The sequence below is a fragment of the Rhineura floridana genome, chromosome 7 (genome assembly GCF_030035675.1).
Source record: "Rhineura floridana isolate rRhiFlo1 chromosome 7, rRhiFlo1.hap2, whole genome shotgun sequence".
Lineage (NCBI taxonomy): Eukaryota > Metazoa > Chordata > Lepidosauria > Squamata > Rhineuridae > Rhineura > Rhineura floridana.
Genome location: NC_084486.1, coordinates 108,178,938 through 108,206,401, shown reverse-complemented (window position 1 = coordinate 108,206,401; position 27,464 = coordinate 108,178,938). Strand labels below are relative to the sequence as shown.

The following is a 27,464-nucleotide window of genomic DNA, read 5'->3' as shown; positions in this document are numbered from 1 at the left end:
AGAGAGAGAAAGAGAGGCTGGAGAGAGAAAGAGAGAGAGGCTGGAGAGAGAGAAAGAGAGAGGCTGGAGAGAGAGAGAGAAAGAGAGAGGCTGGAGAGAGAGAGAAAGAGAGAGGCTGGAGAGAGAGAGAAAGAGAGAGGCTGGAGAGAAAGAGAGAGGCTGGAGAGAGAGGCTGGAGAGAAAGAGAGAGGCTGGAGAGAGAGAGAAAGAGAGAGGCTGGAGAGAGAGAGAAAGAGAGAGGCTGGAGAGAGAGAGAAAGAGAGAGGCTGGAAAGAGAGAGAAAGAGAGAGGCTGGAGAGAGAGAAAGAGAGAGGCTGGAGAGAGAGAGGTGCAGTGGAGGATGCTGTCCTCTTATCCATGTTGAAGTAAGACTCAGTTGCCAGTCTGCCAGAGTTCAGTACATGGAATGGGAGTGAGCGCTGTCTTGCCCTCGGGCAACAAGAGGTTTGCATAAAATTCCAGTATACTAATGTACATGTGCACAGAGAGTCAGTGTGGTGCAGTGGTTAGAGTGTTGGACTATGACCTGGGTGACCAATTAGGTAGGGCAACCACTGGAACCACATTGGTATGGAATGAGACAGCAACACATTTTTCTCTAAACCTTCTCCGTGGCATCATCAGCCACAATCCCACTTTTACCTGTTGGCCCTGAATAAAATAATCAAATTATTGGCACTAGGCCATTCACCACCTCTCATTACTGCAATAAAGAGGATGGCATTGCCTGTTCTTAAGTTTAATGGAACTGGACTGTGTCTCAAGTATTTCTGAGGAGACTGAAATTGTGGCTTCTTTTGCAGAGATAAATAAAATCGGCAGACACATTGCTGTTCTATTACATTTTTCTATTATGTTTTTATTCAGGGTTCAAAGCTTCTTTTAGGCTATACCATGCCATTTCTTAAAAATCTCAATATAAATCTGATATTAAAAAAAAACTATCTGCATTATCACACACATGATGGACATTACCATGTGTAACCTTTAATTTCAGTTGCCAGTATCAACAAGTTCATAAGAGAATTGTATGACAAAGCCTTTGAAATATCCTGGCACCTTAATTTTCAAAAAAATCTGAGGCACCTAGTAGAATTTTTTAAACTCTCATAGTGACTGTATAAGTATTTAATAGAACCCACTAATGAAAAAATATGTTCATGCAAGTATTGAGTATACTGCTATGAAATTACTGCACCCAAGGGGTTGTTTACTGTGCTCACATATTCTGTAATACCTGGAGGCATTTATACTGATGACAAACAAACTGGAAACACCTATTCATTCCAGTTTTGACAACCATGTTTTAGCAAATGGATCAGCTTTTTAACTGTAGAAATTAAAATATGATTAACATAAAGGATGTTGCCATCCAAGATTTTCCAAATCTACTACATTGAACAAGTGATTGAACAAGTACCCTTGCTAAAACTATATGTAGCCTAGTCAGAAAGGATGTCAACTGATCCACCCCAAGAAATGTGGTGAAACAACTGACTTGCTATAACATCTAGTGTTAATACAACAAGCAGTTTCAACTCAGAAGTGAGCAATTAGTATTAACTGCATTCTTCAAAAGCCAGTACAGATTGGGGATTTTGGAATTGTTTTGACTTCAGGATGCAGAAAATAACACAAGGAAGACAGCTGACACAATCCATAGAATTTTGAACACTTAAACATTGCTGATTCATTTTATTTATTTATTAAATGTTTATTCCAGTCTTCTTCCAAGGAGCTGAAAGTGACATACAAGATTCTTTGCCTGTCCCCTTTTATTCTCACAACAATCTGTGTGGTAGGTTTGGCTGCCAGAGTGATTGGCCCAAGTTTACCCAACCCAGTGAGCTTCATTGCTGAGTGGGCTTTGAATCAGAGTTTCTCCAAATTCAACACTCTATCCTCACTACACCACACAGGATCTCAATGAAACTGAAATCTTAAATGTACATAACTGTGCACTGCGATCATGTTTTCAAAAGCAGCCTTACAGCCTAAAGCATGAAAAGTTTTCATAAACTCCCTTTTGCATGCTCAGCATGCAAGCAGTTGGGGCTGTTTTTTTCCCCTCATACAAAATGTGATGAGGAGTTGTTGTTATGTGCCTTCAAGTTGATTATGACTTATGGTGACCCTATGAATCAACGACCTCCAAAAGCATCTGTCATGAACCGCCCTGTTCAGATCTTGTAAGTTCAGGTCTGTGGCTTCCTTTATGGAATCAATCCGTCTCTTGTTTGGTCTTCCTCTTTTTCTACTCCCTTCTGTTTTTCCCAGCATTGTTGTCTTTTCTAGTGAATCACGTCTTCTCATGATGTGTCCAAAGTATGATAACCTCAGTTTCATCATTTTAGCTGCTAGTGATAGTTCTGGTTTAATTTAACATGGCTGCAACCATATCTACTCAGAAGTAAGTCCTATTGAGTTCTATGGGGCTTAGTTCCTTAATAAGCATGTTTACAGTTGCTGCCTTCAGGGGCATCCATCTGTGCTCCCATCTAACATCTCTGCAACACTAGGCTCCTTTCTTCCAATAATGGCCTGGCCTGAGGGCACGTAAAAACCATAAATATGATACACCAAAAATTATGAACAGAGAAATAGATTTTCTTCCTCTTTTATAAATTGAAAAGAATTGGTAGACGATCCCTTTTAGAAAAACACAAGCAATGGTAATGGAATACACAAAACAGCTGAGTAATGATTCATGTGTAAAACGAAGCCTTTTATAAGAGATCTTCAGACATTAGAATAATAAGAGCAAGGTGAATAACAGTAAGAAAGAGACGTGAATAGGAGAAGTGAAGTGTAAGTAATTTTAAAGAGAAAAATATTTTGTTATTAAGGTATAATGTTACAATATAAAAATGATATATGTAAATATGTTTGTATTGTAGCCCCTGACGAAGGCTATTAACAAAAGCCGAAACGGGCTGTTTTATGAAGAAGAAAGTTTTTTATGAAGAAATAAATAAAAAGAAAATACAATAATGTTCATAATTTTTGGTGTATCATATTTATGGTTTTTCAGTAAACCCTCTTTTTTCTCTACTATCAACTGTTCTTTGACCACCAACTGTACTTTTTTATCTGAGGGCACGTAAACCCTTCTTGCCAGAAGCAAGTAAGCCAGTTTAAATGTTCCCTAAAGGCATTGAACTGTGACCTGGCAGACCAGGGTTCGAATCTCCACACATCCATGAAGCTCACTGGGTGACCTTGGGCCAGTCACTGCCTCTCAGACTCAGAGGAAGGCAATAGTAAACCATCTCTGTCTGAATACTGCTTACCATGAAGACCCTATCTGGGATCAACTTGAAGGCAGTCCATTTCCATTTTGCATCCCCCTAAGCTTGTGAGAAAGAATGACCTTGTCACTTCAGATGGACCTAGGAACACCCTGTTTTACGTAAGATTTCTATTTTAATCTCCAATCAGGGAATTTTTTTTGAATGGTATGCTCCAAGCAACTGTGGTTGATACAATGTATCACATTTAATGACATCACTAGGGCCCGCCCCATGACATCACTAGGGCCCGCCCCCATTTTCTCAGGTTTTTGAATGGTTCAGACCTGGCAACCCTAATTGAGCCCCATGTCACTCCATGAGGCATACATTTTCTGAATAAGTGATGTACAGGGTCGCATTGTTAATCATTTACTGAGGACTCTTGGTTGACTTTCGGTTTTGCATGGGAAGGACAGGATTTTCTTTCATTTGTCATTGGCCTCCTTAAATCTTAAGAATTGCCAGTAAATGTAAAAATTTGCCACGATTAAGAGACTGGTTGATATCCAGAGGTAAGTCATACTCAAGACTCTTAAGTCTATTTATATCAGCGGGTCTACTTTCAGAATGACTAAAGTTGGATACCACCCACTGACTATAACTATGTTTTAGTATGCTTTCAAATCTCTTCTAGACCTTTTAAGTTTTGATGATATAATAGCTACCTCAGATAATTTATCACATCCAACTGCAAATAGGCCAAAGATGACTGGCAGGAGGCTTCCCGCTCGCTTCGGTGGCAATAATTCTGTGAGTATATGAGCTGTGTTTCTTGAAGATAGTTTGTAATATGTAATTTCGATCAGAAGTCTATTTTGTAACATTGTGTATCAAAAAAAGTCAAATGAGAGGGGACATTTTATTTATTTATATAATATGCTGTTATCTTTTCGGCGCCAGGTCAAGACTTTCCTCTTCTCCCGGGCATTTTAGCATGTGTTTTAATTGTTTTAAATTGTGTTTTAAATTGTTTTTAAAAAATGTGTTTTTAAATTTGTATATTTGTTTTTAATGTTTACAGTTATTGTAAACTGCCCAGAGAGCTTTGGCTATGGGGCGGTATATAAATACAATAAATAAATAAATAAATAAATTACATACTCTTCATAGGTGTTTGTTCTTGACTTGGCCTAAGATGTTGCGAAACGATGTAATGTAATGAATCACAGGATTTGCATACATTACTGTAACCGCGGCCCTCCAGTTCAAATATAACTATGAAGAACACGCCCATAACACATACGCTTTACGGGAGTTTCTAGACGCACAACGTATAACGCGCGGCTGATCCTGCCATTACGGCGGTCCTTTCTCCTGGCTATTCCGCAGCTTCCGGGGGGGCGGAGCTAGTCCGGACGTTAGGGAAGATAGCTGGACGCTGATGCCTTTCGGAGGCGCCGCTATACCCGCTATTACGGGCCGCTTTCTGGCGCTTCGCAGGCCACTGTCGCCGCCCGTCTGCCTGCGAGATGGCGGCTGAGATTCACTCCCGGCCTCAGAGCAGCCGCCCTGTCCTGCTGAGCAAGATCGAGGGGCACCAGGATGCCGTCAGCACTGCGCTCATCATCCCCAAAGAGGACGGCATCATCACCGCCAGCGAGGATAGGTGGGAAGGAGACCCTGGGGAGGAAGGGAGAGGGCGGGCGGGCAGGCAGGCAGGCAGACGGACCACCAAGCCCCCTTCCCTGGAGGAAAGCAAAAGAAGCTCAGGCGACTCCTTCCCAGGAGGGAAGAGCTAGGGTCTCCCTCCCCACCGCCTATTTCACCCCCCTGGGTCGCGCAGCGCTTCCCCACCGCTCCCCCACCCCCCCACCGCCGTTGCGCTTCAGAGACCGTCTCTTCCCTGCCCTTTTTCAAGAAAGGCGGGCAAGGCTCAACTCTGAGCGTGAAGAACAATAAACCTGTTAGCCTTTGAGGGCCCACAAGAGTTTGGATTTGTTTTCTTGGGGTGTTTTTTTTGGAAGAGAAGGGGTTGCTCTGAAATTTTCTGGCTAGAAAGAGAATTGGGGGTGGGGTGGAAATGAGGGAGGGACACGCCCCCCTCGTGTGTTTTGGAGAGGTCTGTTGTGGACGTTCATGGGATCATTATATAGGCGGTTCACCCCCCCCCCAATGAAATAGTTTTAAAGCGGTAAGATCAATGCAGAGGTCTAAGTGAAAGATTGTGGTATAACACTGTGAGGGAGGGTGGGGACAGGGTTAAAAAATAACATAAAATTAGTAACCTACATTCACATGTGCGCATGAAAGATGCACAGCCAAAAGGTCATGGATAGCAACACCTCATTCCCCTTCCCCCCCCTTTTCCCCAGGTATAGCCAAAAATTTCAAAGGAAGTAGCTGTGTTAAGTCTGATATAACAAATGGAGGGGGGTTCTTCTGAGACTAACAGATTTATTTGGGCATAAGCCTTGGTGGACTAGAGTTTGCTTTGTCAGATGCATGAAGTGTTGTTATTAGTCAGCAGATGCATAAACGGGTTTGCAAATGGGTATCAAAGAAAGCTAAACATTCGGACCAAAAGGCTGTGAAATGCAAGGGGAATAGTTGGTGACAGTTTTATGCCTTGCTAGGCTACAGAGTGCCATCTTCCTCAAAGACATTGAAACTTGAAAAAGAATGTCCACTCACACACACACACACACTCATTTCCCTCTTCCCCAGATTGCCTATGGGAAGTGGGGTGAGCATGCCTTACCCAGGTTAGATGTCTTGAGGTAATAGTGGTTGGGGAGCATAAGAGGAGTCCTGCTGGATCAGGCCAGTGGCCCATCTAGTCCAGCATCCTGTTCTCACAGTGGCCAATCAGATGCTTATGGGAAGCTCGAAAGTAGGACCTGAATACAACAGCACTCTCCCATGGGAGAGAGGGGGTCATATTGCGTAGTCAGGTATGATGTTGTCTGTTTGGTATTCATAACAAAAAGCTGTTATGGTTATGTTTAGTGGCTGTCCATTAATTTCTTGCGATGTTGTTGTTGGGGCCTGGAAAAGTGATAGAAGAAGCCATAGAAACTTGTGTGTGGCCAGAAATACCTTCTTCCTGCTGCTTATCCCTCACAAAGGTTCAGAGCTCCCATGCTCCAGAAATGTCTTTTGGCATTGATTTTGTCACAGTAGGTTGTTCCAAAATATCATTTTGTGGCTCCTTGGCCCATTCAGTTCCTGTGCAGAACTCTTTGGCTTGTTCTGGCCTGTAGATTTGCTGTATGAACTCCACTGTGGTTACTACTTATATTTCACTATTGATATGCATGGCCAAGTTACAGATTCAGATGTTTAATATCCAGAGTTTACATTATTTGCTTTGATTTTGCATACTGCTTTACACTATCAACATAATTTGCCCACTGTCTTCTCTTCAGGTTGCCTGTTGTCAGATGCTAACCAAACCAGCACATAACATTGCTCCACAGATTGCCTTTGTCCTTATTCTGATGGAGCAGAATTTATATATAAGTGTTAGTCTTTGAAGCAGATGGCACACAAGAGAGTGCAGAGAAACTGCCTCTCAAAGCTGTGCTTAAGTAATCAAGATAATAATCGGTTTCATCAGACCAAGGGGTTAATTGTTGCTAGTTCCCTGAGAACCCTCGGGGATTGTAGCGTCTGTTGCATGGGATTACATTTAAGCTAAGAGAAGAATGTGTTTCCTCACAGTGGATGAACAATGTGGCTCAGCAATACAAGACAAGATAATTTGATTCTTAGTTTTTATCTCACACATGAGATGGCCTGTGTGGCGATGCATGAATTATGCAGAAGAGATCAGTCTTGTTGCTACTTGCAATTCTTATCAAGCAGTGTAGCACACCTTATGAGGCATTGCCATACAGGCCATCTTGTGTGAACTGAGAGCTGGGATAGGGTAGTGACCAGGTGTGAGCAGCTGGCTGGCAAATCCTCCATTCAGATCTCACCTCAGCCACAAACCCATTGGGTCTTTATTCTCCGTGTGTGGGGGGGGTGGGTGGGGTGTGGGGTGTGTGTGTGTGTGTGTGTGTGTGTTTTTCATAGGCTTGGAACTTTTTAAATTGCTGCTTTCATTAATAGTTGTTGAATGAACACAAGGAAGCAATGCATAAAATACCATAATAAGGATTTCTCAAAAAATGGTGTCATGAAGCAGGGTGGGTGTGGAAGTCTGTTACCTTCAGTGTTATCACCAGAGTTACTAAAATATTGTGTGTGCTATCCAAGCAATCAACTACTTGCCAAAGTGTGTTGCTACATGAACTATTCAGTTTTACTTGCTTCACTTCTTTCTGTCTGAAACCATCCCCTCCCTTCCCATCTCTCTTAGAGTGCTTCTCAATAAACACCTTTTCTCTTGAGCTTTTATTTATCTAGCTGCATCCGCCCTTGCCAATCATGAAAATGGCAAGTTAAGAGCTTTCCAACTTACAATAATTATTCCAAATCAAATACAAAAGCTTGTTAATTGGCTTGGTGAGTGTTGTAGCTGAGTAGTGATTTGAACACATCCCACATCCTTATTCAGTGTTCTAGGCCAGGGATGGGGAACCTGAGGCCGGGGGGCCAAATGTGTACCTCCAGACCACTTTGGGCCCTTAGAACTCTTCCCAGGCCACACCCCTCACCAGTCCTGCTTTGCATCCTCCTTGAGTGTTTTTGTCTGAAATGGACCCTTAAATGCAGATAATGCCTTTTGCTTGCCTGGATGGAGAGGAAGGATTGTGTGAGTGGGAGGAAACTAGCCTTTGGTACAAAGGTAAAATTCACATGTAGTTGCTCTGCCCACTGTGCCTCTGACCTGCCTATCATTGGCATGCCCCCCCCAAGGTTGTCCAGGTGGGGATGTGAAAAAAAGATCACCAGTCCTGCTCTAGGTGCTGAACCATGCTGTGCTGCTGTGTGGTGTACTTCAAGGATAGTAGGGGCACCAAGTCGGAATGAAATCTGGTTTCTGATTCACCCTTTAATCAGAGCTCAGGGATGCATTTGAAACCAGAAGCCCATCTTTGAATCTTTAGCTTTGGTAGAGGTTTGGGTAAAAGATGCAAAAATAAAAGGAATGAGTATGTATATTTTTGTGGACCCAGTCCTTATACCACTTACATGTTTTAGAACCAGCATGAAAAGTATCCATATGAGCAGTCTTGTTGACAAGCTAGTTGCCTGGCTAAACCGAAAGACAACATGCTGAATAATCATTTACAGTTTAGGTCATATGAGTATTATATAGCTGTGATGCTGATGCTTGTAAAACATCAGCTGAACGGCACTGGTATACTGCAGTGAAGGAAGAGGAAAATAACAATAAAAAGAAATGACTCTTTTGAATATGGGTTTGACTGATCAGCATGAATTAAGATACAGACTTTCCTATTCGAAATATGCCTTATTTTCTAAGTTTTTTACTGCAGAATGAAATTTTCATTTGCAGAATTACTTTTTTTTTGTTTTCCTAAAATTCACAGGACAATTAGAATATGGCTGAAGAGGGACAGTGGCCAGTACTGGCCCAGCATTTACCACACAATGTCATGTAAGTAAGTACAGGTACTGCTTTGCTGATGCCATTGGTTGAGTGTGTCTCTTGGGTGAATCTAGAAAGAGATTTTGTTCTTTTTTAAAAAAACACAAATGTAAATGGCAACAAGTTCTTAATATATGCATATCTGCTAGAAGAGACATGCATGCAGTCGTTGTGCTTTGATGGTCTCAGTATCTTTTCTAAATCCACATGCAGATACAGAGCGGAGCAACCCTCTCTCGTGTACCTGATAAAGCATGCACATGAAGCTTCTTTTGCTTTGGTATCTAGCTTGGGCTGGGTCTTTATTAGTACACTGTTGTGCAACCTAGGGCTGAAAATAGGAAATAGGAAGATGTGTAGGCTGCGCCAGTCTTGTGCTGTCTTTGATTAGTGCTCATAGAATAGTAAAGTTGGAAGAGGCCTATAAGGCCATCAAGTCCAATCCCCCACTCAATGCAGGAATCCAACTTAAAGCATACCTGACAGCAGGGCTGTCAAGTCGGTACACCAAACCTTCAACTCCGACTCCTCTATTTTTCTACTGTCTGACTCCGACTTCACCCAAAATTGCTTCTTGTCAATCAAAATTTATTTGGAAGTCGGAGTCTGTACATTTCTACCGACTCCGACTCCTCCCAAAATTGCTCCCAACTCCGACTCCAGCCAAAATTGCTCACGACTCCGACTCCACAGCCCTGCCTGACAGGTGGCTGTCCAGCTGCCTCTTGAATGCCTCCAGTGTTGGAGAGCCCACCATCTCCCTAGGTGGTTGGTTCCATTGTTGTACCGCTCTAACAGGAAGTTTTTAGAGCAGTACTACAATGGAACCAGTTACCTAGGGAGGTGATGGGCTCTCCAACACTGGAGGCATTCAAGAGGCAGCTCGTTGTTACCATTTCTTATTTTTAATTATTACTGCTGTATTGCCTTTTATCATGTTGTGCGCTGCCCTGTGCTTTATGAGAGGAAGGGCTCAATCATCGTCATTATCATCATTGTCTCAATTGAGATGAAAGCATTTATTTATTCCCTTCTCTTGATCCTTTTGTGGCAGTCAGTGGCAGTGCTGTTTTTAATTCTTCCAGTTTTGAGACTTGTCTGGTGCTGCTTCGGTAGGCTTGTTTTAGCAGTCTGCATGTTAATCCATGAGGCTGTCTTGTGACAAGAATGCATCTTCTGGGTGGTTCCGGAGTCAGACCATGAAATTGCAAAATGACCCTGACTTTCTATGGAAGAAATTTAATTTTGGCACCTATTTAGGAACTTTACAGCTGGAGGAAGCTGACAAATGCAAGAATGTCATTCATGTTTTGTGAAGTTGCATGAGATGAAATTTTTTCATGCTTCAGGGAGGTTCAGTTACTTAATTGGAAGTGTTGGCTTATCTAATATATCTTGCAAGTGAGCATCTGACTTTGCTAATACAATTACTTCTTTTGTGTAACCATTTTTATTTTTGGTTTAAATAAGCTCCTGCTGAACCAAAACAAAAGAGAAAAAATGCTTACTGTGGGGTTATATTTTCCTCACCAAGCTGTTCCCAAGATAATTGAAACCAGAAACATAACTTTAGCAGGGTCAGCTTAACATTAAATCAAACCTAACAAAGGCTTTTACTTCTAAATATGGTTGCCAACTGATGAGGAAAAACAAGCTGGTGTTCTTCTGTGCCTTTAACAGCAGTTTCATCTTTAGAAAATCATCAGATGCTTTTCATAATACGGAGATAAGCATTATTATCTACTAATGTTTGCAGATTAAACTGCTATTCAAGGCATAGGGGCACTACTCTAAGGCAGTATTAGTATTACTATTTAGTTGCTTTCCTTGCAAAGCAACCCAAAGCAACTTACAACAATTACATTAAAACCAATTAAACCCATTAAAACACCAAACACAGCCTAAAGATCAGCACAAATTAAGAGTTCTTGCAAGACCTGTCACTTTAAAAGAGTCTATTGATACCTAAACCCCTTCAAATTAAAGGCCAAAAGCCTGAGTAAAAAGGAAGGTTTTTGCCTGGTGCCTGAAAATTGATGATGATGATGATGAAAACAAGAAAAACGCAAATATAGAAATACATCAATAAAACAATACAATTTATAAAAATTAAATAACAAATAACATTATTAAAAAACAGTGATTACAACTTCCAGTGAAAATGCATCAAATACATATACTAATACATATACTAACACTGTTCGACACCCTGGACTCTCCATTGTGGAGTCCCACAGGGATCGGTACTGTCAACATCTATAGATGTACTTCAACATCTATATGAAGCCGCTGGGTATGGTCATCAGGAGTTTTGGAGTGCGTTGTCACCAGTACGCTGATGACACGCAACTCTATTTCTCCTTTTCATCTTCTTCAGGTGAGGCTGTTAACGTACTAAACCGTTGCCTGGCCGCGATAATGGATTGGATGGGAGCTAACAGACTGAAGCTTAATCCAGACAAGACCGAGACGCTGTTAGTGAGTGCCTTCTCTGCCCAGATGGTGGATGTTCACCCTGTTCTGGATGGGGTTACACTCCCCTTGAAAGAACAGGTTCGTAGCTTGGGAGTTCTTTTCGACTCTTCCTTGTCTCTTGAGGCTCAGGTAGCCTCAGTGGCAAGGAATGCTTTTTACCATCTCCGATTGGTAGCCCAGCTACGTCCCTATCTGGACAGTGACGACCTCGCCTCAGTCGTTCATGCTCTGGTAACTTCTAGATTGGACTACTGCAATGCGCTCTACGTTGGGCTGCCCTTGAAGACAGTTCGGAAACTACAGTTAGTCCAGAATGCAGCGGCCAGATTGTTGACGCGGACAACAAGGTCCGCTCATATCACACCTGTTCTGGCTCGTCTGCACTGGCTTCCTATTTGTTTCCGGGCTAAATTCAAAGTGCTGGTTTTGACCTATAAAGCCTTACACGGCATGGGACCACAATACCTGGTGGAGCGCCTCTCCCAATATGAAACTACCCGTACACTGCGCTCAACATCTAAGGCCCTCCTCCGAGTACCATCCCATCGAGAAGCTCGGAGGGTGGTGACTAGAAATAGGGCCTTTTCGGTTGTGGCTCCCGAACTGTGGAATGGTGTTTCCGATGAGGTGCGCCTGGCGCCGACGCTGCTATCTTTTCGGCGCCAGGTGAAAACCTTTTTATATTCCCAGGCATTTTAATGCGTATTAGTATATGTATTTGATGCATTTTGCTACTGTTTGATTATTTTGTTTACCTTTGTTGGTTTGATTTTATTGTATTATTTTATTTATATATTTTGATTGCTTTATTGTATGTACACCGCCCAGAGAGCCCTTGGGCTTAGGGCGGTATATAAATTAAATTAAATTAAATAAATAAATAAATAAATAAATAAATACAGAGTGGTGCAGGCGCCTGGAGTGGCAGAAACATCTCAGGTTGCCCCCAACAAAGCTGTGAGTTGGTTCTCAGAGCTTGCAAGTCTGACACCTTCAGTTGAACTTCTGATCAGCTTCTCCAGCAGACACGAGAGCTCTCTAGATTCTTTTAATCACCTTTCCTCAGGAATCTCTGCAGTGCTTTTCCTGCAAGCCCAGCCAACCAAGCTGCAAACTCCACCTAATGATGGTACCAGGCATACCTTTGTGGGGAGAGCATTCCACAAGCAGGGAGCCATCACTGAAAAGGCCTGTTCTTGTGTTATCACTCTGCACCTCCCTCAGAGAGGGCACACAGAGAAGGGTCTCAGATGAAGAACTCAGTGTCTAGATTGGTTCATGTGGAGAGAGGTGGTACTTGAGGTATTGGGGTCCTGAGCCACGTAAGACTTTGTAAGTTAAAACCTGCACTTTGAATTGAAACCGGAAACTAATTGGTAGCTAGCGCGGTTGTGCCAGAATAGGTGTTATATATTCCAACCATCCTATGCCAGTTAACAATCTGGTTACAGAATTCTGCAGGAGCTGCAGTTTCAGAACCATCTTCAAAGACAGCCCCATGTATAACACATTGCAGTAATCCAACCTAGAGGTTATCAGAGGTTATCAACTGAAGTTAGGCTGTCCCTGTCCAGATACTGGTGAGCCACCAGTAAAAGCTGATGAAAGGCATTCTGCACCACTGAGGCCACTTGAGCGACAGTAATGGATCCAGAAGTATTCCCCAAGCTGTGTGCCTGTTCCTTTAGAGGGAGTGCAATCCCATCCAGAGCAAGCCATGCCTCACCCATCTGGTCTGGGGAACCACCCATTAACTGCCTCAGTCTTGTCTGGATTAAGCTTCAGTTTGTTGGCACTCATCCAGTTCATTACCAAGGCAAGGCATCGATCTAGCACATCCACTGCCTCTCCTGCAGATGTAAAGGAGAAGCAGAGATGTGTGTCTTCAGCAGGGCTGTGGAATCTGAGTTGGAAGCAATTTTGGGTGGAGTCAGAGTCGGTAGAAATGTTCCGACTTCAAAATAAAATTAATAATTTATTTTTTTTGTTTTAATATATTTTAAGGTCTTTTTATGATGTCTTAAAGTGTTTTATCGTTTCTGTTTGCCGCCCTGGGCTCCTGTTGGGAGGAAGGGCTGGATATAAACCAAATAATAAATAAAATAAATAAATAAATTACATATGCCATTTATGAAGGAGTTGGAGTCGGAGTTGGACAGTAGAAAAATAGAGGAGTCGGAGGTTTGACTCCACAGCCCTGGTCTTCAGCACATTGCTGACAATGAACTCCCAAACTTCAGATGACTCCACTCAGCAGTTTCATGTAGATAATAAAAAGCATGGGGGATAAAATTGAACCCTGCGGAACCCCTCATTGTGGGCTCCGCGGGGCTGAAGAATGGTTCCCAAGTACCGCCCTCTGAAAACAACTATCCAGGTAAGACTGGAACCACTGCAGAGCAGTGCCACCCAGACAGTCATTCAGAAGAATACCATGGTTGATGTTATCAAAAGCTGCTGAGATGTAAAGGATGATTAATAGGGATACACTCACTCCTGACAGAGATCATCATACAGGGGGACCAAGGCAGTTTCTGTAGTACTCTCTAAAGGACCCGATGGCAAGTCACTAAGGCTGCAATCTTATACACTCTTTCCTAGGAGTAAGCCTCATTGAATTCAGTGGGGCTTACTTCTGAGTAAACATGCCTGTGATTGCACTATAGAGGTGGGGGTGTTCTCTGGGAATTCTGGTTTTGCTTGGTAGGGACATGGATAAATAAGAACCTTGTTGCAAAACAATGTCTAAATTTGCTACAGGTTTGATAGACCAGGGTTCAAATCCCCACATAGCCATTAAGTGTACTGGGTGACCTTGGGCCAGTCACTGCCTCTCAGCCTCAGAATGAGGCAATGATAAACCCCCTCTGAATACCTCTTACTTTGAAAACCCTATTCATAGGGTCACCATAAGTCGGAATCAACTTGAAGGCAGTCCATTGTTGATAGGCAAAATTATTTGATTTAGAATAATTCTTACGTAATACTTGTTTTACAAGCTGGTATTTCTTTCAGCAGCGCCTTGTTCAGCTATGGCTTATCATCATGACAGCAGAAGAATATTTGTCGGTCAAGATAATGGAGCCATTATGGTGAGTATCTCATTTTCATGCAATATCCTTTTTAACCCATCCTAAAAATGAACTCTGATGGTCATGAATGCATGCATCAGATTTTCATTATTCCTAAGCTTCCCCCCCCCCAAATATGTTAAAAAATAAATGATGGGAACAGTTGTTCATGAGGTTCCCTTTTCTGAGACTCCTGGAGGAGCAGATTACAGAGCTGCCAAATTACTCACCTAGAGATATTCATATAAATTCATTCTCTGGCAGGCTTAGAGCTGATTTACATGGCCACGAACTGGGCTGGGTTTCAGTCCATCTATATCAGTGAGGGGAGCCAGTAATGTTAAGACTGCCCTGTAAAGAGCAGTATGATTTCTCATGGACTGGTTGTTTCGCACACTATGAGAAGATCAGGAAGAAGGCTGCCTGATGTCTAATTCTTTGTGTGGAGGGATTTTTTTTGGGGGGGAGGAGCTTTGGCAGATTATTCAGGCAAGTGAGCCCCCATCTGCAGTGCTACGGTGTGATGTAGTGTGGTCAGATGGATGTTAAACTCCAGCATCTTTCTTTGTGGGAACTCAGAGTGTCTCTTGAAGAGGAAAAACAACTGGCTTGGAAAAATAGAAGGGCAAGGTGGCAAATATGGCCTTGTGGTGGACCCACTGAGACAGCTTGTTAACTGTGTACATTCGGTCCAGGCTGATGGAAAATAGCAGCCTGGATTGAAAATATAACATTGGCATATATATACATATACATTGCCTGTTAATCATTGCCATCTGTTATGGTGGGATTGCATCTTTTGTCTGGTACAAGTGCTTAACAGCTATAGACAATGAGTTGGATCCAGGTTTAGTAACTTTTTCTTTCCATTGAAATCAATGGAATTAAAGTGTGAACTTAATCTGAATGCAACCCATTGGAATGAATACAGAATCATAAATTCTTTGGGTGGTATCCGACAAAGTAGTTCTTCTAGATCAAGGATTTCTATTTCTGCAGTGGAACATCCTCTTCCCCACAGCCTCCCCAAATCAGCTCAAGAGGGTTGAGGGAATCTCTAGAAATGATTTTGGGGGAACATGCTGGTAGAAAGGAAGGAGAGGTTCCATTGCACAGCCAGAAGTCACTGCGCTAACAAAAGTTTGTTGCATACCACCCTTTGTTTTCAGTGCTTTTAAATATGTGTATTAAATTCAATCTTAAATGTAATCAGTCGGGAATATTGCATAATAGGTGCAGTGTGTCCCTTGCCTGCAGTTTTGCATCCACCTGCTTAATAAAAATTGATATGCAAACTTCTTTTTTCATGTAGCTGTAGTGTATACATTGTCCTGGTTGGCACATCATGCTAAGCCAAGCCATGGTTTAGCATAAGCTTCTACCGAGGAGATTGTGGCTGCTTTATTCCTTAGTTCTGCTGTTGCACTGTGCCAAGCTGAACTGTTGTTGTTGTTTATACAGCCACGAGAGTGGGTGTATACTATAGCCAGTGTGGATTTTTCACATTCCGCAGTGTTAAATTGAAAATACCCCCATGCCATTCTGATGCTTCCCATAAGCTCATTTCAAAACAAAACCTTACAGTCCTGAACTTATAGTCCTGAACTCAGAAACGCTTGCTTAACAACACTCTCAATTTTCATGGCAATACACAAAACAGTCAGAGAGAATCGAGAGTTCAAAGTCTAAAAAGGGGGGGGGAACCCAGAGCCCTTTTGGACTTATCTTAAGCATGATTGCACAGAAGTAAATACCATTGAACTCTATAAGCATGCAAATGATCAAACCTGCCCTCCCCTTCCTGTGCCCCCCTCCAATATGCTCCTCCACCCCCATGGTCAGTTTTTCCTATCCTAACCATGATTGCATAGGAGTAAATCCCATTGAGCTCAATAAGCATGCAAATGATCAGACCTACTTTTCCCCTCCTTCCCCTCTCCCTTCCTCCTCCCCTCTTCCTTCCTCCTCCCCCCCCTGCCCACTCCAGTCGTCCCGCCCTCCCCCCTGGTCAGTTTTACCTATCCTAAGCATGATTGCACAGGAGTAAATTGCACTGAATTCAATAAACATGCAAATGATCAAACCTGTCCTCCCCTCCCCGTCCTGCCTGCTCCCATCCCAGTCCTCCCCTCTGCGTTTCTTCTCCTCCTCCTCCTCCCCTCCCCATCCCTGTGGTCAGTTTCACCTAACCTAAGCATGATTGCAGGGGAGTAAATCCCACAACTCGGTAAGCATGCAGATGATTAGTCCATTCTCAGCAAACTTGTGCAGGATCCCATTTCTTACCTTCTGGATTAAAAACCAGGGAAATTCACTAATAGGCAAAAAACCTTGCGGTTTAAGAACGTACCTATACCCACAGATATTTCTATCAAACTTTAAAAAGCAAGGAAATTGGGCAGCTATAGTGAATGCACCAGGGGAGCAGGAGACCTCACCTCCTCTCTGAGATATTTTATTGCCCTACAAATTTGTCAAAATGCAAATACAATTTGGGTTGCTCTTTCACAGTCCAATCCACTTGCTGTGTAGCTTGGAAGAATTTGGTAACATGTGCCTCTGAGCATATGGTGAGTGGTGGCAGCACCTGCACTCAGCCCAAATAATAGAAAGAAGACATGTGCTGTGCTGATCTTGTTTTAGCAGGGAGGAAGCAACATTAAGACAGTTGATATAGTTCAGATGGTCACTTTGAATATGTCTGATTTCCTTTGCAATTTTAGTGAAGTTTCCTATAGGAAATCATTTTCTTTTGTTTCTATTTCTGTGAATATGTGAAGTACAGCAACACTTTGCAAAATTTACACTAAAAAATCTCTAAACATAATTGTGGAATAATGGCACTGACTTCTGCAGAATAGTCTCCAGTGGACGTCAGGAGCGTCTCAATTTGCACAAGATAAAACAGTGGAAGGTGAAATATATTCTAGCAAAATGCTAGGTGTGCTCTATGTTTTTAATTGACCATGCGCACCTTGCCTTAAATAAAGTGGTTTAAACATAGTAGGCTGAAAACATGCATCCTCTTTTTCCCAACCGCTAAGAGTCATTGCTGAAGTAGCAACATGTTGTAATCCATTTGATTTTACATCAAACTGCAGTTTCAGATTCAACTGTTAATGGTCCCAAAATAGAAATAGAACATAACCTCCAATTTGAAACACAAAAGGCTGTCTTCACCATCATATGACATTGACCAATAAAAAGGCTTTGAAATTAATAAAAATAAATTTGACACAGATTTCCAGGATGAATAATGAGGGAAATAAAATTTTCTAGGTTAGATTCTCTGTAGAAACATTAATAACACAGGAAAGAAGCAAAGTAAGAAGAACACCAACAAACATACAAAAATGTAATTCTCCATCTTTGGAGATGGCAGGTGTTGCCACCACTCACCATATGCTCAGAGGCACATGTTACCAAATTCTTCCAAGCTACACAGCGAGTAGATTGGACTGTGAAAGAGCAACCCAAATTATGTTTGCATTTTTTCAAATTTGTAGGGCAGTCCAATATCTCAGAGAGGAGGTCAGATACTCCCCTTGTGCATTCACTGTAGGTGCCCAATTTCCCTGCTTTTTAAAGTTTGATAGAAATATCTGTGGGCTATAGGTACATTCTTAAACTGCAAGGTTTTTTGCCTATTAGTGAATTATTTTATAGATTTATATATCACATGTATGCCAAAATGGCTATGGCTTGGCTTAGTTCATTGTCTGAACCAAGGCTTGTGGTTTTGCTTTTTTCCGATTAACCACAAGCTGTAAGCCATAGGACAAACTTTGGTTACAGGTTGTGCTTAGTCTGGAGAGAGCTAAACAATGAGCCCAGTTTTGGACGACATGTCAAGCCATGGCTTAGCTCAGTACAGCAGCAGAGTGGCTGTGATTTCCTCTCCTGGAGGCTAATTTCAGACATGGGGCTTGTTGCATTAGTTTAACAGATTTAAATTTATTTTTATTTTATTATACTTGTATACCGCCCCATAACCGAAGCTCTCTGGGTGGTTTACAGTAACTAAAAACATTAAAACAAATACAATTTAAAACAGATCTTATAAAAACAATTTAAAACACTATTTAAAAATTTAAACAGTATAAAACACATGCTAAAATGCCTGGGAGAAGAGGAAAGTCTTGACCTGGCGCCGAAAAGATAACAGTGTTGGCGCTAGGCGCACCTTGTCAACAAAATCATTCCATAATTTGGGGGCCACCACTGAGAAGGCCCTCTTCCTCGTTGCCATCCTCCGAGCTTCCCTTGGAGTAGGCACCCGGAGGAGGGCCTTTGATCTTGAACGTAGTGTACAGGTGGGTTTGTATCGGGAGAGGCGTTCCATCAGGTATTGTGGTCCCATGCCGTGTAAGGCTTTATAGGTCAAAACCAGCACCTTGAATCTAGCTCGGAAACATACAGGCAGCCAGTGCAAGCGGGCCAGAATCGGTTTTATATGTTTGGACCGTCTGGTCCCTGTTACCAATCTGGCTGCTGCATTTTGCACAAGCTGCAGTTTCCGAACCATCTTCGAAGGCAGCCCCACATAGAGTGCATTGCAGTAATCTAATTTGGAGGTTACCAGAACATGGACAACTGAAGCCAGGTTATCCCTGTCCAGATAGGGACGTAGTTGGGCCACCAACCGAAGTTTGTAGAAGGCACTCCGTGCCACCGAGGCTACCTGAGCCTCAAGTGACCGATGATTCTAGGAGAACCCCCAAGCTACGAACCTGCTCTTTCAGGGGGAATGCAACCGCATCCAGGACAGGTTGGACAGCCACCATCTGGTCAGAAGAACTACCCACTAGCAGCATCTCAGTCTTGTCTGGATTGAGCCTCGGTTTATTAGCCCTCATCCAGTCCATTGTCGCAGCCAGGCACTGGTTCAGCACATTGACAGCTTCACCTGAAGAAGATGAAAAGGAGAAATAGAGCCGTGTGTCATCAGCATACCGATGCCAACACACTCCAAAGCTCCGGATGACCACACCCAACGGTTTCATGTAGATGTTGAACAGCATGGGGGACAGAACTGACCCCTGCAGAACCCCATACTGGAGAGTCCAGGGTGCTGAGCAATGCTCCCCAAGCACGACCTTCTGGAGGCGACCTGCCAAGTAGGGCAGAACCACTGCAATGCGTTACCTCCCACTCCCAACTCAGTTAGTCTCCCCAGAAGGATACCATGGTTGATGGTATCGAAAGCCGCTGAGAGATCAAGGAGAATCAGCAGAGTCACACTCCCTCTGTCTCTCTCCTGACAAAGGTCATCATACAGAGTGACCAAGGCTGTTTCTGTGCCAAAACCTAGCCTGAAACCCAACTGAAATGGATCCAGATAATCGGTCTCATCCAAGAGTGTCTGGAGCTGGCCCGCAACCACTCGTTCAAGGACCTTGCCCAGGAATGGAACATTTGCTACTGGCCTATAGTTATTAAGATTTTTTGGGTCCAGGGAGGGTCTCTTCAGGAGTGGTCTCACTACTGCCTCTTTCAGGCAGCCAGGGACCACCCCCTCTCGCAGAGAGGCATTAATCACCTCCCTGGCCCAGCCGGCTGCTCCATCCCTGCTAGCTTTTATTAGCCAAGAAGGGCAAGGATCCAGCACAGAAGTGGTTGCACGAACCTGTCCGAGCACCTTGTCAACATCCTCAAGCTGCACCAACTGAAACTCATCCAAGAAATCGGGACAAGGCTGTGCTCTGGATACCTCGCTTCATTCACCTGCTATAACACTGGAGTCGTAAGTCCTGGCGGATGCTAAAGATTTTATCCTGGAAGTGCCTAGCAAATTCATTACAATGTGCCTCAGATGGTTCTACCTTGTCCCTGGGGCCAGAGTGTAATAGCCTCCGGACAATTCAGAAGAGCTCTGCTGGGCGGCAGAGTGATGATTCGATAGTGGTAGCAAAATATTGTTTTTTTACTGCCCCTAAATACAGCTTACCATAGGCACTTACCAGTGCATAATTGCATCTGCCAGGAGTTCATCTCCATCTGCACTCAAGCCGTCTCTGATATTGTTTCATCACTCTCAGCTCTGGGGTATACCATGGAGCCGTACGAGCTCTTCACAGGAGAGGGCGCTCAGGAGCAATCATGTCAACCGCCCGGGTCATTTCTGTATTCCACAGTTCAACCATGGTTTCGACAGGAGCGCCAGCCCTATCAGCCGGAAAACTCCCCAGAGCCCTTTGGAAACCATCCGGATCCATTAGTCTCTGCGGGCGGACCAACTTAATAGGTCCCCCACCCTTGCAGAGGGGAAAAGCTGCTGTGAGTCTAAACTTCAGCAAGCAGTGATCTGTCCATGACAGAGGGACTGATGTAAGGCCCCCCACATTCAGATCACCATCTCAATGTCCAGTTACAAAATCTAAGTCTAGAGTATGCCCTGCTACATGTGTTGGGCCAATGGCATGTTGGGACAGGCCCATGGTTGTCATGGAGACCATGAAATCCTGAGCCGCCCCGGATAAGGTGGCCTTGGCATGGATGTTGACATCCCCCAGAACCAACAGTCTGGGGGATCTCAATAGTACACCCGAGACCACCTCCGTCAGCTCAGCTCGGGAGTCTGTTGGGCAGCGGGGTGGGTGGTACACCAACAGAATCCCCAGTCTGTCCCGTTGACCCAACGTAAGGTGCAAACACTCCAGACCGGTAGTCACATGGACAGGGTGCTTGCAGAGGGAGATGAAGCTCCTAAATGGTAGCTCTTCTGTTCCGATTTCTAAAATTCCCTTCACACTGCAGTACCTGTTGCATTAAGGAACAGTAGCTTTTTCAGTGGATATACTGGCATTTAGCGCAAATGTCTTTCACGTGGCTGCAATGAGCAATGTCTTTGCTTTTGTCCCTCACCCATTATAGACATGTGCACTCTATTTCCCCACTGTGTGGGAGGTCTAAGATCTCATCCAGTCGCCATGCAACCCCTCTGCCTTTTGCATCTGACACATTTTAGTTTAGTTTAGTTGTATAGGTACAGGGTGGGTGTGGGAAATGCTGCTGCTATCTGTGTCTACGCTGGAATACCGGTACAATTTTCATCTGGAAAAACAAAGTGTACCTAAAGGGCAGGAACGCACTACATGCTGGGATGCCTGCCACATGAGCAGCTGCACCTAGTGAAAAACTACCCCAATTTTCTGGGTTCCCCGGCTTGCAAATGGATTATTTCTGGTATTACTTATCATGAAAATTAGCACTAAACTTGCACTATATTTCACTAGAATTCCAGAACTAGCTTGTACATCATGTGAAAGATCAGATATAACGCACAAATTGCTAGGTAAGAAATCATCAGAGTAATGGAATAAAGTGCAGTGTGAAAGCAGCCGGAATGTGCATGTTTACACTCAGACATAGTTTGGCTTAGTGTGGTGCCATTGTCTGCAGTTCCCTAGTTGATTTTGATAGAACAGCTTTTAGTACAGGAGAAAACCCCTCCTTGTCCTTATATTCCCATTATATGGGATACAGTGAATTTCCCTGCACCCCATCACTAGTATTTTTTTGTCGAAACAATTCATACCATATATCCTTGATGTAGGGGCCTAGGATGCATTTGATTTCCTATTGTCTGTCTAGGTTGTTGTTGTTTTTTAATCTTGGCAAAAGTTTTGGAGAACAATTCTCTCTAATGTCAAGAATTGCGAAAGTATCTTCAGGGAAGGAAGAATGAAAATGATGACTTAGCATCAGGACCAAACAGCACATAATGTAGGTGTAGCAGAGGCTATTCAATCTGTACAGCTGCTTGACTGCTGTGAACACAGAGGTCTCTGCATTTCCTTAAGATCCTTCCTAGTTCTCCAGGTAGAGCTGACCTACATGTTTGGAAAAGCATATGGGTGGCCCTAGGACTCAAGACAACTTGATAGAGGTAGGGAAGTTCTATTCTTGGGTAGTGCCATGTCAGAAACATCCTTCTAGTGAACATGCTGAGTTGGATAAAAGTTTCTATTCCTAAGGTGTTGGTTTCTGCTGTATAGATTTGATTTTTTTTTTTAACATGTGATGGATTCTTCCAGTGAGCACTCCCCTCACTTACATTCTGAGCTGGCACAGTCCCCAGAAGATTGTGTGTCACACATGCTTTTCTTCTAATTTGTAGGTGTACACCATTCACTTCAGAGTAGATGCATGTCCTTTGTGGCTGTTCTCTGCATTTGTGTGTGGCATTGGCAGAGCATTTTGACTATTTGAGGTACTATATAGACTCTTCTTTAAACAGAAAAAAATACAGTGGTTTTGCTTGGGCCTATGTCCCATATTTAATCACTGCTCTCTCAATAGTGCCATACAACACCTCTTATGTTGTCTCTGAGGTCATTCTTCAAAATCCAGATGAAGCAGCATGGAAGCAATTGAAGAAAAGCGTCACCTAAACATTCCTTTGTATAAAATGTAATTTAAATAGATGGGACTCCCATACAGATTTTATTTTGTTGCCATCAGGGCATCTGAGAAATGATTGTGCTTCTTTCTCTTGATAACACCTTGGTTGCTTGTTTTCAGGAGTTTCATATCTCAGAAGACTTCAATAAGATGAACTTTGTCAAGACCTACCCAGGTAATGAAACAGTGAAGTGTGCATTTTTTTCACAGGTGAGGATTTTTAAATGAATAGCTTGGGATGTGGAATCAGTCTTAACTTACATCAGGTTTTACACAGGTAATTGTTCCTGCTTGGAGAGACAAATGCTGAACTGCCTACATCACCTGAAACAACACTTTTTAATTTGGTAATTTCCGTATACATTTATATCTCAGTTATACATTTTAAATATAATAACATATGAATACAACACATTACTTGCATATGTTCCTTCTGTATACACATCCATATAATCTAGAATAACAAAACCTGAAAATCTATCTAAAAACATCAGTACTATGTATTATCTATTATATGTCAATCCCTATATCTTCTATTACACTGTAGTTATATAATACTAACATATAGTAAAACATATATAAAAATATAAATATACTTTCTAAAAGTTTATATCAAAATGCACAATTTCTTATTTTGCATTATAATAACATGAAATCTACCTAAGCAATACATAATCTTTTTATATATTGTACTACCAGTTTACAGTCTTCTAGCTTTTCTTTATAGTTTGCGTATTTCTTCAACAGTATTGTTAATTTCCCTGATGCCATCTGTTCCTGTAAACAGCTGATTAATTCTTTTTTACTTGGCTTATGCTCTTCTTTCCAGGTCTTTGCAAATAAAATCCTAGCCAGGGTTAGTATATATCTTCCTTGATATATTCTAGTCGCTTGTGTCAGCTCTGCACTGAGACAGCAGTGTCGGTGGGGCTGGAAATGCCTGGGTCGTTAGCAGGGGAGGAAAGTCCTTAGCCGGCAGTCTGGTTGTAAATCTGCCAGGCAAACGAGGAGGGAACCTGATAAGGGCCAGGCCTGTCTGAAGCTTACTTTCCAAGTCCGAAGTCCAGAAGCGAGGTCAGTAGAGGTCCGGGATCAATGGCCAAGGGGTCAGTCCAAGAGATGCTGCAGGGAAACTAGGTATACATGAGCCACGCCTGACATTGCAGTCAGCAACAAGCTGAAGGCAAGGGGTGCCTTATAAGGAGCAGGTTTGACAGCAGGTGTGAGCCCTCAGCGTTTGGACCTTAAGGAGACAGGCCTGCCTCTCTTCTGCCTGACCTTCTGCTGTCTACGTTCTGCAGGTGAGGGGGGAGTATCCTGTTCACTGTCTGTGTCTGGCTGCAGGGCCTCTGCTGTATCTGGGGTGCTCTGCAGCTGAGGGGGAGAAGGAGCTGGATTCTCAGGAGGCTCCTCCGTGTCTCCTTCTGGGTCTGCTGCTCCTGGGTCTGCTGCTGTTACTCCTGAGTCGTCCTCATCTGAGGAGTCCTCTGACGGGGCCATGACAGCTTGCATTATTCAGCAGGCGTAAGAACAGATTGATAGTCAAATATATCCCAAAGATTTGATTTGTAGCTGAGATTACCATTCTCCAGTACCTTTTAGCTTTCTAACAACCCCAGCAAATGTGTATGAAATCACCGTCCATTCATCACAAAACCAGCATTTTTCATTGCTATCCTCCCCTCTCAATTTACTTCTCCATGGTGACCAATGCCATTGCAGAGCTATCTTGAAATTTGTGGCAATTGTAAAATCTGAGACATTTTCCATAAGTTTAGAACAAAAAAATAGAAAATGGTAAAATTTACATTGATGTTTCATAACCATTAAGTTTCAGAATGGTTCTGGGGCTAAAGCAAAAAGTTTGATCCAGATTATGAAATCATTGGGAAAAGTTAGTCATGACTAATTTCAGCCCCACTCAGTTTCAGTAGGACTAAAAGCATGACAGTATGAAGCCAACCCATAGGCTGCAGTCTATGGAAGGGCCATAGCTCAGTGGTGGAGCATCTGCCTTGCATGCAGAAGGTCCCGAATTCAATCCCCAGCATCTCCAGGTAGGACTGACTGAAACCCTGGAGAGCTGTTGCCAGTCAGTGCAAACAATACTGAGTTAGGTGGACCAAGAGTCTGACTCAGTATAAGGCAGCTTCCTATGTTCCTGAGAAATGTTGTTTTGTTTTTAAGCTTTAACCTCAGTACTTCAAAGTAACTTAAACCTATCTCTGTGTGCATGTACTGGCATTATCAGCCCAGACACCTTTCTCTTCTCATCTTGTTCTTAATCTGTTACCTCCAACTTGCCACCCGCCCTAATCAGTGCATCAGTGGTGGTGTCGGAACTACTGATGGCACAGAAACTCAGTCACCCTATAACGTTTGCAAATAATGAATGGATTAAACCATTGTTTGCGGTTAAACTCCAGTAGTTAACTGCCAGACAAAAGTAGTTTAACTGTGTAGTTTGAAGTAGTGATAATTACCAAGTGAATTCCTGTCCATCTCTGACTTTTTCTTCCTTGGATTTTTAATGGGTTCGGAGACCACTTGTGGGATGGACTTGCTGTACCATTCATGAAGCGACTATTTCCCCCCCTGCTGTTCTGTGGACCATTCTGAGGTTAACCACCTATCACAGCAAAATTAACATGGTGTGGCAGTGCAGTCTGGCCATGGGCTATGACAAGACTTCTGACTTTATTTACGCTCCCAGCCTCCCCCCCGTTAAGTCCAACTAAATCAGTTGCAACTTTGGCAGGGGTCATGGGAATCCAAGGAGCAGGAAGAATGTCTGTGCAGGACACAGTGGAGAGGAGGTGAAGGTATAGAATGGGCTCTATTCTTGGGAGCCTGCGCACAGGGAGGGGAGGGGGAGCAATATGTGGAGCAAGGCCAACCCCATCTAAGCTGATCCATCTTATGACTTGTCCGGATGAGAATGTTGGCTTTGAGAGAGACCTTGGGTTAAAGTGACAACAGAAGAGTCTTTATGCCAAGGCAGATGACTCTCTTCCATTCCAAGGGAATGCTTCTCTTCAAACTAACTTCATAGTGGTTCTTCCCACTTCCTCTTTCACTCATCTGTTTTGATCTCACTGTTTAGTCTCATTTGCAATTATGTACGTGCTTCATCCAAGCTTCTGTATTGCCTTCAGGGAGACTGACCTTCGTATATCTGTGTGAAGGAAATGACTCACCACAAGGGCCTTTAAATAAATGAACTTCTGGCAAATGCAAAAAAGAAAATGCACATTGTTTTTCGAACAGTCATAATGAAGGCAATGCTTTTGTCTTCCTGAATGCCAGCAATCTTCAGAGTCGTCCATGAGTACATCAGAAGAGAATTGACATTCGTTATTTTTGTAAGAACGTAAGAAGAGCCTGCTGGACCAGATCGCTGGCCCGTCTAATCCACCATCCTGTTCTCACAGTAGCCACCAGATGGGAAACCCACAAGCAGGACCTGAGAGCAAGGACCTCCCCTCCTGTGGTTTCTATCAACTGGTATTGAGAAGCATACTGCCTCTAACTAGGGTTGCCAGGCTCAGGGCCTGAGAATGATTCTGTATCTTTAAGAGAAGAGAAAATTCAGCCAAGTGCAGGTTTTCTCTTCTCTTAAAGATACAGAATCATTCTCAGGCCCTGAGCCTGGCAACCCTACCTCTAAGCCATGGAGACAGAGCAGAGTCGTCATGGCTAGCCATTGATAGCCTTTATCCTTCATGAATTTATCTAATCCTCTTTTAAAGCCATACAAGTTGGTGGCCGTCGGTGCCTCCTGTAGGAGCAGATTCCATACTATGGTATTCCTCAGGAGGTCTACAGAGTAATGGTAGCCTGATAATGAGTTATTTTTCTCCCTATCTTTTGTTGATACCACTGATACTGGATGGAGTCACTGGTATTATGTCTGTCACCATTTCTTTGCTCCTCAAAATAGCATGGGGAGCCACAGGAACTTCTTGGAGTTCAGGCACACCTTGTATTCCTCATCTCTCTCTCACACCCCTTCCTTGGCAGCCATCCTGTCAAACAGAAACAAGACTTAAATGTATGGATGCAGTGAGGCACCTGTAGAGTAACGCATTGTGCGGAGGTGTGAGCATCCATTGTCTCAATCCAAGTGTATAAATATTTTTGTTGAATGTTCCTCTTCTTATGTGTCTGTACAGCTCACCAGAACCGAGTGTCTGCGATCATCTTCTGCTTGGAAGCAGAGTGGGTTATCAGCACTGGCCACGATAAATGTGTCAGCTGGATGTGTACCAGAAGTGGAAACATGTTGGGACGACACTATTTCACCTCCTGGGCTTCTTGCCTACAGTATCTTTCAAAGTAGTTGTACCAGAGGGTGGACGTGGGATTTTCTTAATCAAAGTTTATATTGCTCTACTGCACATTTTGATCTTCACATGGTGTAGCCTCTGCCAAGAGACTGAAAGGGCTCAACTGTGACAGCTTCTGCTATGAGATCTCATTACCCTGAGAGATTTTAAGAGATACCATAAGGGAGACTATATCTAACAATTGTAGGAAATACTTGTTACTGTTGCCACATGGAATGTTTGTTTGGCAATTCGGAAGTCTCAAGCTATGTGCCACTTGTGCTTCAGAAGCCCTCTTTAAGTATTATGTGAGATTAATTAATTAATTTATATCCTGCCCTTTCTCCCAGTAGGAGCTCAGGGCAGCAAATAAACAAACTTGTCTTTGGGACAAGTGTGC

General features: G+C 43.1%; 1 protein-coding gene across 7 annotated transcripts in view; it reads left to right on the top strand.

The window, feature by feature from the left end:
* Positions 1–2,748: 2,748 nt before the first annotated feature.
* Positions 2,749–27,464, top strand: part of WDFY1 (WD repeat and FYVE domain containing 1) — a 51,382-nt gene continuing 26,666 nt past the window's right edge. Inside the window, exons 1-6 of one of the 7 annotated variants that reach the window (XM_061636799.1) lie at positions 2,749–2,808; positions 3,989–4,040; positions 8,732–8,799; positions 14,284–14,357; positions 22,860–22,914; positions 26,912–27,062. In XM_061636799.1, coding sequence (XP_061492783.1) covers positions 8,793–8,799; positions 14,284–14,357; positions 22,860–22,914; positions 26,912–27,062 — 287 coding nt within the window. In that variant the 5' untranslated portion in view covers positions 2,749–2,808; positions 3,989–4,040; positions 8,732–8,792. Of the gene's footprint in view, positions 2,809–3,618; positions 3,803–3,972; positions 4,041–4,547; positions 4,897–8,731; positions 8,800–14,280; positions 14,358–22,859; positions 22,915–26,911; positions 27,063–27,464 lie in introns of those variants that run through there. The other 6 variants (XM_061636795.1, XM_061636797.1, XM_061636800.1 and 3 more) reach the window with 6 other exon arrangements.